Source organism: Cynocephalus volans, chromosome 5 (assembly GCF_027409185.1).
Source record: "Cynocephalus volans isolate mCynVol1 chromosome 5, mCynVol1.pri, whole genome shotgun sequence".
In the NCBI taxonomy this organism is placed as follows: domain Eukaryota; kingdom Metazoa; phylum Chordata; class Mammalia; order Dermoptera; family Cynocephalidae; genus Cynocephalus; species Cynocephalus volans.
The window spans coordinates 24,885,698-24,896,572 of record NC_084464.1 but is presented as its reverse complement, the minus strand read 5'-3'; the positions used below and the strand labels follow the sequence as shown (position 1 = coordinate 24,896,572).

The window sequence follows — 10,875 nt, the reverse complement described above, 5'->3', positions numbered from 1 at the left end:
TAAGTTACCCCTGTTCCTTACATCACAAATACAAGATATACAGGCCAATTCATTTCTTTATTTCTCCCTTTTAAAGTACAAACAAAAACCCTTACACTTTTTTGGGCAGTGTAAATGTATGCTGCAAATACTAAGAAAGTATACTGGGTAACAAACTATAACACTGTTTGGTAAACATTAAGATCTAAAATAGGAGTAATTAAGCTGCAAACACTGAATATAGCCATCAGTTAAGACTTTCCTTATCCTAGGCAACCAATGGAACTGTCCCTCCATCGTTTAAAGGTTTTAAGCATTATTTGTAGCTTCTATGAGGCCCCCTGAGTAACTCTAATCTATGGACATTTCTGACCAGTAATATTAAATAATAATTAGTTTGGGCCTATAGAGTTCCTTTTGGGGGGAACTGAGTTCACGCTCAGGAATATTTTACTAAACATTTTAAAATAAACTGTGGAGGATTTCCCCCTTTCTTCTTGCAATTGTCACTAAGAAAATTTATTCCTAAATCACGTATAAATTTTAAGAAAGTGTGACCCGAATATGTCAATAAGGGCTTTTGTCATATCCCAAACAAGAGTCTCCAGCACATTAAGCCAGGAAAATTTTCCCAAAATGCAAAAATCTCAAACATCCCCTAACTTATTTAAAAGATAATTCAACTGAACAAATAAATATATCAAATTCTCCACTAGAATATGAAAGTGTTCACTGAACAAAAGCTTTCCAATTACACTGCATTCATATATAGCAGCTCTCTATATATGTATATAATGATACATATGTGTATACATATATCATTAAACATTTCTTGTCTCTTTAGGAAAACCACTAACTTTTTAAAAATCTCAGCATATAAATAGCTATTAAGACAGTTTCATTAATTCACACTATTCAACTGCATTTCAAAACATCAAAAAAGTGACAGTTGCACAAAGTCCCAATGGAAATAACTGAAAAAGGCAAAGAAACCAAAAATCACTCCTAAAATTAAAAGTATGTACACACACACGCACCCCACCCCTAATTCATAATATAAAGCAACTTGATAATGAGATAACTACAGGACACTCTGCAAACTAATTATTAACCATTCAATTACACTTTCATTCTAGAGTAAAAACAGGAGTTTAAATCTCTTTGGTCCATGCATTCATATATTTAATGTGTCCAAATTGTCTTCTGGTTAATTTTGGATTATGAACCATGTGGCTCCATTTTACTTTACCATGATAGATAATTTTCTTAAATCATAAAGTAACCATATGCTAAAATATTCATCCTGTAGATTTGAAACAATTGCCACGTTATTGGTAATTACTCTGGAAGAATATGAATGCTTTAAACTACTGATAGAATAGCCAAAGTAAGGGAAGAAAACAATTCAAATCTAACAGAAAAGGAGAAATCAAATTGACTTAGAAAAGTTCTGCCTAATTTAATTTGAGAAAAAATCAGGAATATAAAGAACACATGAAAATAATTTCAGGCTTGAACATAATAAAAAGAATAAATTGTAAGATTTACTTCAAAGATCTCTAGTTATGCATAATTGCTTACTGTTTGGGTTTTTTTTCAAAACAAATTTCTGAGCCATGGTGTTAGTAAATCCCCACAATTGGCTTCCATACTTGTAAAAGTATCCCATCCCCAACTTCTCATTATTTAATTGTTGACATATTATGGTTTTTGGTGGAGAAAAAGTGGTGTGGATAACAAAGGTCTTAAATTTGAATGGGACCTAACAGAAACCTACTTTTTTACTAATTAGGATAAAGAGAGAGGCTAGGATGCCAGATTACTTTTTGGACTATCCTTAACTTCATATTTTCTGCAATAGTTCTTCCTTTGAGTTTGCACATTTATAACTGCAGCTGGTAGCAAAAAAAATCTCATTAGGAAACCAATTCAACCAGACTCTGTGTTCCCCCTACTTCCTGTACTCTTATAAATAATTATATATTGCCAAAACCTCTTAAAATGTTTTATACGAAGGCCAATTCCATTTTTACTAAATGTCATCATATATTCTAGTAAACTTAAATCATAACTTATAAACTGAAATAAACTTAAATCATAACATAAATCAAAAACTGAACTGAAATTAACCATTCATATATATATCCAGTACTTTATCAATACACTGATTATCTGTCAAATTTTAAAATTATTCACTATATTCCCCAATTTTTAGTGAGCAAAACTATGACTGCCACATATCCAAAGTAAGATAGTTTATTACTGTACTTCCTATATAACTTACTTGTTACTTATCTATAAATGAGGCTTTTTATTTCCAGAGCCTAATTTAGGCCACTCTTTAAATGCAGTTAAAACTCCAGAATGGAAAATTGTTTATGTTTTGTCAAAAATCAAGATATATGCAACAAGTAATATAATCCCACGGAGATACTAGTTATAGAGATGTTTTCTCCATGAGATACTAGGCAAAAACTTTCTTTAGAAGGGACAAATAATGCAACATGCATTTCAGACTTTTTTCTTAAAAAATTTTTAAGAAACTTTTCAAATTATATTTTGATGACAAACTACAATCAATGTGTGTGACGCATAAGGTTTCTGAATTCATATAAATAAATAGAAAATTTATGCATGAGGGAAATTATTACAAGGGTGTTATTTAAGTTAGTGAAAAGTATGCACCCTATAGATCTACTTTGAGTCCTTAAAACAGTTTAGCTAGTCTTCGATGAAGAAGACTGTTATTTTCGACATAAATTAAATAATAATGCCTAAACACATTAAAGCCCTAAACCCCAGAAATGCTCAACATTAAAAACCAAATAATTTCTCTCATATTAAATGATTCAGTATGTAGCACTCATACGGGATTTAGTATTACAAAACAAAAATCTTACTACATCACCTGAATTCATGTCAAATATGTTCACAGCACTCATCTACATCTACACTTGCAAATTGTCACATGATCAATGTTAACAAAAAGAAAGGAGTTTGGCACATATATAAATTCCTCAAAACGTCCCTGGTAACTTAACACAACACTGTTAAGAACGATGATTTCAACACCAATGTTAACCTGATTGGCAGCTAAACAAGGTGCTTTTTCTTGTAGCTTCCATAGGGTCTCAGTGCACCTTGCCTGGGACGGAGGCACGTAAGGTGCAGTGCGGTAGTGCAATCACTCGAACACCAGAGGGCGATCTTTCCACACAGCTCAAGGTCTTCCTTTTGTTTTCTCCTGCTTGGTTCACATTCTTGAACAACTTTATTTGCACTGGTTAACGATGCCATTTTCAGGGAACCTGTACATCTGTTTCCCTATGTAAATTAAGACATTCCCAAAGAAACCTCAAAGTGTTGCGAGAATTCTTGAAAAGGAGATGATTAATGTCAGTACAGTCTGGCCGACTCCCCATACCAGTGCTTCCAAAGGGGCCATGTTCTTCCCAGCTACTCTGTAGATGCCCGCCACTGCTGCACCTAGGCGAGAAACCAGGAGAGAGGCGGAATGACACATGCACTCGTTCTGTCACACACTGTAACTCAAGATCTCCGCTTGTTTTATCAAAACAGAGCAAGTCATCACTCATTCTCACTCTATAAATTTTCTATGAAGAGCTTCCATGTGGTCAGTAAAAGTTTCCCTTTATCACTCCACAATTAACCACATAATTAAAAACCAGCCTTTTCTATTTAACCAAAAGATATATACTTAGAATATATGCTGCATACTTAATACCAAATATAATCATAAAAAATGAATAATTCATTATCGTGACCGCTCACCTGGGCATTCAATTAGCCAGACATACAACATACTGACACTTATAAATGATAATGCAGAAAAATGGCACAACTTAATGTAATTTCTAAATTACTAAATAAATTTTTAACATTAAAGTTATCTTTTTTGAGTAAAATGAATTAATTCTTAATATAAGAATATTTGACTAATGCATTCCACTATCTACATATAAAATAGTTTTTGGATTTTTTTTTTTTTTTTTTTGGCAGCTGGCCCACATGGGGAGCCAAACCTTTGACTTTGGTGTTACAAGGCTGCACTCGAATCAACTGAGCTAACCAGCCAGCGCCAGTTTACTGACTTTTTTTTTTAATAAAGCATCAAACTGTAAGTTATTTGGAGACTAGTAACTTTACATCTCATAAAAATGGAAGATGAACTTCATGTCTGTTCTAGAAAAAGTTTTTTAGATAATGCACATTTCCCAGAATGAGAGAATCTCAGAGTTACGAGGAATCTTAGAGCCCATCTGATTTAACACTTCATCTTAATACATTATATACAATAATGTGGTATCTGTTGCTAATTTTAAAAGTACATTCAGAAATTATAAAGGATGAAACATTTAAATTATAATGTCATCTCAGTGAGGACATGATGGATTTTTTTTTTTAGTGGATGGTGTGGTAAAAAATTGATTTACAATATGGGAGGGGGGAAAAAAGCTACCTGAGATCCTATCTAACACAAAACACAAAGGTGGACTGTAGTCCTGGAGGTAAGTTATGGCCTAAATGCTGGATGCCTGCTTTGTAAATAAAGTTTTATTAGAATAAGCCTTGTCTATTCATGTATACATGTCTACGCCTGCTGCTGCCTAACAACGGCAGAGATGAAGAGTTGTGACACTGGCCCACAGAGTCTAAAATATTTACTATCTGGCCCATTAAGAAAATGTCTGCTGACTCCTGCTCTAGATGAATTAAAAACCTTAATGTAAAAGGTAAAACTATAAGATTAACAGGAAAAAATACAATCACATGTCACTTAACAACAGGATACGTTCTGAGAAATACATCATTAGGCGATTTCATCTTGCGCAAACATCATAGAGTGAACTTACACAAACCTAGATGGTGTACCTGCTACACATCTAGCTATATGGTATAGCCACTGTCATATATGCAGTCCTTCAGTGACAGAAATGTTGTTATGAGGTGCATGACTGTATATCAGAATATGTTTTACCCTGGTGTGACAGAGAACTTCTTAAATAAAACCCTAAATTATAAACCGTAAGCCAAAAAACACTTTAAGCTGATTACATCAAAATTAAAGATTTCTGCTCAATAAATGACATCACAAAGATAACTGATAAAAGACGAAGACAAGTTATTTGCAAAGTCCAAAACCAACAAGAGATCAATATTTCTAATATATAACAAACACCTGTAATTTAATAAGAAGAAAACAAAAGCACCAAAAAAAAAGTGCAGAATTTAAAGAAGCAATTTACCAAAAAAAACACCTAAATATATAATAAGCACAGGAAGAGACGCTCAAACTCCTTAGTAATCAGAAACATGCAAATTAAACCAACAATGAGATATCACTTTACACCTTTAGACTGGCTAAAATTAAAGAGCTAGAATTAGGCATTACATAAAAACCTAGTTTCTCCCAATTCTAATACTGTCAATACTAACCAAAATGAAAAATCACTCTACTTTGGAAAAGAAACTTAAGAAGAAAAATATAATAGATACATACCCATATTCAGTCAGCTTCTTATTGAATATAGTCAGCAACTGTTTGCTGAACTGAATAGACAGCTATGAGCACGCTAACACGACTTGCATTAAGAAACTAAATATAGCTGATTATTCACATTGCTTAGTTTTCTAATTCAACTGTTTGCAGATCAGAAAATTAGAAGAAATTTAAATGCCTAATTTTTAACCTGGACACAATTTTTACTTGAAATTGTATCAGACATATTTTTAAGGATTTTAAATTATAACACTGCAGTTTCTAAAATCATTGGCTTATTTTATTCTTGACTGAATTGAAAGTGGGTTATACATACACACATATCGTTAGAGATACACAGTAGAATTAAATTTCTGATGCTCTTCAAACTTTTATAATAATGTATGCCAATAAACACACACGCACACACGCGCACACACGCGCGCACGCGCGCACACACCCTACACCTTCTGAACAAGCTGTTCCTTCTTCCTTCCTCCTCTGTTCATGGTTCCACAATTACAACAGTGGCCCACATCAAAAACACTGGCAGCCCCCTTCATGTAGCCTTTGTATGCCTCCACAGTGAAAAATAACTAGTTTGTATTTTTTGTCCTTTGCCATACTTCAACATTGACTCCTTACTTCCCAACCCACTGCCGTGACTGATGGATTCTGGAAGTGACCAGCGCCATTGTGCACACAATAAGCACAAAAAAGCCACCGGCCTTGTCTTCCACTCCAGCACCAAACCCCTCCCCGCTTCCCTTGACGAGAAGCCTCCTGTCTTAAACAGAAACCCTTTTGCTTCTGCAAGGGCGCAGTTCTCCACCCTGGTCTCATAGTTTCCATATTAGCATAATGCCCCTCCTTGATGGTATAAGCCAACCCTCGGTGCCCTATATAAGCTCTACCACCCCCACACCTGGTGCTGTCTTCCATTTTGAAGGCAGCCCCAGGCTGCCCCGCCACTTTCAGCACAGCCTGGCAGATTCTTTTCCTTTAATAAAGCTTGAATGGTACCCGGTATCTTGGCTCACTTTCTTTCATTATGGTGCCAAAACCCGGGAAGGGTCTTGGCAAGACCTTCGGCTGATCCCCTCTCTAAGGTTGATTGGCTCCTGGCCGCCCTTCCCAGACCTGCTGGACCAGATGCCCCAGAACTCTCTCGTTTTCACTTTGCCACTTCAGCCTGACACATCCACCACCGGCTTCATTTGGGGTGAGTTAGGGGAGTCCTTCCCATCTACTCCTATGGGTTTTCTCGATACTCTGTCCACAACTACAGTCTCCTGCAAAAGACCAGGCACCTGGCCGAGAAAACCCCTCTCCTGCCCCGATTACAAGGGATGCCCTCATACCAGTGGCTGCCCTCCGTCCAAGGGGGCAGAACAACAACAGAACACCCACCCTCTTTCTACTGGGACTTCTCCTCTTTCTCACCCCCTCAGCATGGGATCCTCTCAGACCAGACCCTCCCGATCTACTCCTCTGGGTGCCTCTTGGCTAATCTATGACCTCTCAGCCTACAAGGAGATATAAAACCCAAATGGCTCTTTTTTTATTGTAATCAAGTCTGGCCTAGATATAAACTCGATAACGGATCCCAATGGTCAGAAAATGGCACCTTCGATCTGGCCACCCTAACAGATCTTGATAGTTTCTGTCACAGAAGCAGCAGTTTCTGTCTCAAACCTTTTGCCTGAGGTTCGAGAACAGGTCTGGGTGGTGGCCCAACAACACGCAGACGAGTCGCATGCACAAAACAATAGACTGCCCACAGGTGTTGAAGCCATCCCCCGTATTGACCCCAACTGGAATTATCAGAGCAGACATGGGGACTGTAACCTCCGAGATCAAACGGTCACCCATATACATTCTGCTTTACAAAAACTCACCCACAAATCGGTTAACTATGATAGCTTTAGAGAAATTACCCAACGATCCACTGAGAACCCTAGTGAGAGACACTACAAAAATATACCTGCACAGATCCTTCTTCCCCGGCTGGGATGGCTCTCCTCCATTCCCATTTTATCACTGTCTGCCCCAGACATTCGGAAAAAACTAAAAAAACTCGAAGATGGCCCCAATTCCAGCCAGAGAGAGCTCCTCAATCTGGCTTTCAAAGTTTTTAACAATAGAAAGGAGGAGGAAAAGAAGGAGCGAAACAAGAGAGATCAGGCCAAATGCCAGCTTCTGGCCGATGCCATCCGGGGACCCTCTTACCCAAAGGGCTCACATATCAAAACCTTGAAATGTGCCACCTGGCAACTGTTTCAAGTGTGGCCAACCGGGTGACTGGGCTCGAGCCTGTCCTAACCCTAGGCCCCCTCCTGGGCCTTGCCCACATTGCAAACAGGAGGGTCATTGGGAGGTCGGCTGTCCCGCTCGCCAGAGAGGGAGTGGGCCAATCCCCGCCCCACCGGTAAGACTGTCCTTGCCTGAACTTCTTAGCTTTGCCCAGGAGGACTGACGAGGCCCAGGGTTCGAGGGCCCCCTTGGAGACCACCACACATGAGCCCAGGGTAACTCTCCTCATAGCAGGTAAGCTGATCTCTTTTAATATCAACACAGGGGCCACTTACTCCACTCTCCCCAAATATTTGGGGCCCACCACTTCATTCTCTATTGCCGTGGTGGGTGTTACAGGACCCAAATACCACCTTCGAGTGACACCACCCCTCTCCTGCACCCTCCACCACACCCACTTTTCACATAAATTCCTGGTTATGCCCCAATGCCCTACACCTTTATTGGGGCAGGACATTCTCTCAAAGTTCAGGGCAACTTTAACCTTATATGATCAAACACCTTCGTTGCTGTTATTGGCCCAAGCCGCCCTAGGCCTGGACTCTAGGGACTCCACCTTTCCCTTTTCCTCTAACCTGGTCAACCCGATCATATGGGCTACATCTTCCCCCTCCAACACCACTCATCACTTCCCCATCCACATTCTTTTAAAAGACCTTTCTCTTTTTCCTAACATACCTCAATACCCCATTGCTCTCAATCATCTTATACGGTTAAAGCCCATCATACATAAACTCCTTTCCTCCAACCTTTTGCGACCCATTCATTCACCATACAACACACTCATCCTCCCACTGAAGAAGTCCAATGGCTCATATTGCTTGGTTCAGAACCTCCGAGCCATTAATGCAGCTGTTTTCCCCATAACCCCAGTCATTCCCAATCCCTACACCCTCCTATATACCATTCCTACGACTCGTTTCTTTTCAGTCCTTGGCCTCAAAGATGCTTTCTTTTCTATTCCCCTTCACCCCTCCTGCCAAGACTTGTTTGCCTTCACATGGACTGATCCCAACACACATCGATCCCAACAACTCACCTGGACGGTCCTGCCCCAAGGGTTTTAGGATAGCCCCCACTTCTTTGGCCAAGTCTTAGCTCAAGACTTATCTGAACTTCTGCCCACCTCTAGCACTATATTACAATATGTAGATGACCTCTCCTATGTAGTCCCTCATATGAGGACTCACAGGCCCACACTACTGCTCTCCTTAATTTCCTAGCCTCCAAGGGATATTGAGTGTCCCCCAGCAAGGCCCAAATTTCCTCCCCTTCAGTCACCTCTTTGAGAGTCCAACTTACTCCCAGCACCAGAGAGTTAATGGTAGATCACAAGAGTCTAATTTCTGAACCCCCTACCCCCACCACAAAGGGTGAAATCCTTTCTTTCCTAGGACTTGCAGGGTATCTTCGCCTATGGATTCCCAATTATGGCATGCTAGCAAAGCCACTTTATGAGGCAGCCAAAGGGGATCTCGCCATTCCCTTAGATCCCACAAAGCCCATTCATTCTCCCTTCCAGCAACTAAAGCCTGCTCTGGTCACAGCCCCAGCTCTATCTCTCCCAAACCTGTGTCATCCTTTTATTCTATATGTCACCGAGACCCAAGGATTGGCAGTTGGGGTTTTGGGACAAGAGGCAGGAGATATTTTCTCCCCAGTTGCATACCTCTCAAAACAACTAAACACCACAGCCCAGGGATGGGCCCCTTGCTTACGGGCCGTGGCAGCAGCCACCATTCTAGCACAAGAAAGCTCTAAATTAATCTTTGGACAACAAACAGTTATTTGTTCCCCCCACCATCTTCAAGACCTTGTCAGTCATAAGGCAATATCAGTTCTCTCTCCCTCCCATCTACAACTCATCCACCTTACTTTCATTGAAAATTCTCAGTTTTTCTTTAAACCTTGCCCTCCCTTGAACCCAGCCACTCTCATCCCAAGGCAATCTCAGCCCACAGAACACAATTCTATGGAGGCCCTATATTTTTTTCTTGATCCCTTTCCACACATCTCACTACACCCCATTACAGGGCCCCAACACACATGGTTCATAGATGAGAGAGCCACCTCTGCACCAGCCCCCTGGGTGGGATATGCCATAGTAAGCTTAACACAAACCATCGAGGCTGCTCCCCTTCCTCCTAACACCACCTCCCAACAAGGAGAATTTGTTGCCCTCACCTGAGCTCTCACCCTGGCAAATGATAAACGAGTCAACATATACATGGATTCTAAATATGCCTACCCCATCTTTCATTCTTGTGCAGCTATGTGGAAGGAGACAGGATTTATGACTACCCAAGGAGGGCCCATAAAAAATGGACACTTCATCAGGACGCTTCTTGAGGCTGCCCAGCTTCCAAAGGAGGTCGGAGTTATACACTGCAGGGAACACCAGACCTCCAATAGCCCCATAGCTCAGGATAACAAACGAGCAGACCTTACTGCAAAACAGGCCACTCAATCATCAGATCCCCATACTTCTCTTACCCAGGTTCTTCTTATGACCCCTACACCTTCACCCCAGTACACCCTTCAAGAGGTACACCGCCTCCTAGAACTGGGGCACACAAAAAAAGACGGCTGGTATGTTATTTCTGGTCGTTACGTTCTCCCTGAGACACAAGCAAAACAAATCCTCTTAGATATCCACAATACAATCCACACAGGCCATGAACACCTGTCACACCTCCTCCAACCTTTATACCGTTATCCCCAGATGACCAAATTACTTAAACAAATCACCAAAAACTGCCCAATTTGTTCCCGTTGCTCCAATCAGGGTGGCCTCCAGATCCGATCCTTTCCCACCCATCAGGCTAGAGGCTGTACTCTTGGCCAAGACTGGCAAATTGATTTTACCCACATGCCTCCCCACAAGAAAATGCACTACCTCTTAACCTTAGTAGATACCTTCACAGGATGGGTAGAGGCTTTCCCTTCCATTTCAGAGGATGCAGCCACAGTGACACGAGCTCTCACCTCAGAAATCCCCCATTTTGGCCTACCCACCAGCCTGCAGTCAGACGATGGCCTGGCATTCATTTCCCAAGTCACACAACTCACAGCCCAAACCCTAA

General features: G+C 40.4%; 1 protein-coding gene across 1 annotated transcript in view; it reads right to left on the bottom strand.

The window, feature by feature from the left end:
• Positions 1–2,607: 2,607 nt before the first annotated feature.
• Positions 2,608–10,875, bottom strand: part of TMEM170B (transmembrane protein 170B) — a 39,739-nt gene continuing 31,471 nt past the window's right edge. The window contains exon 3 of the mRNA XM_063097988.1: positions 2,608–3,465. Coding sequence (XP_062954058.1) covers positions 3,335–3,465 — 131 coding nt within the window. The 3' untranslated portion in view covers positions 2,608–3,334. The remainder of the gene's footprint in view (positions 3,466–10,875) is intronic.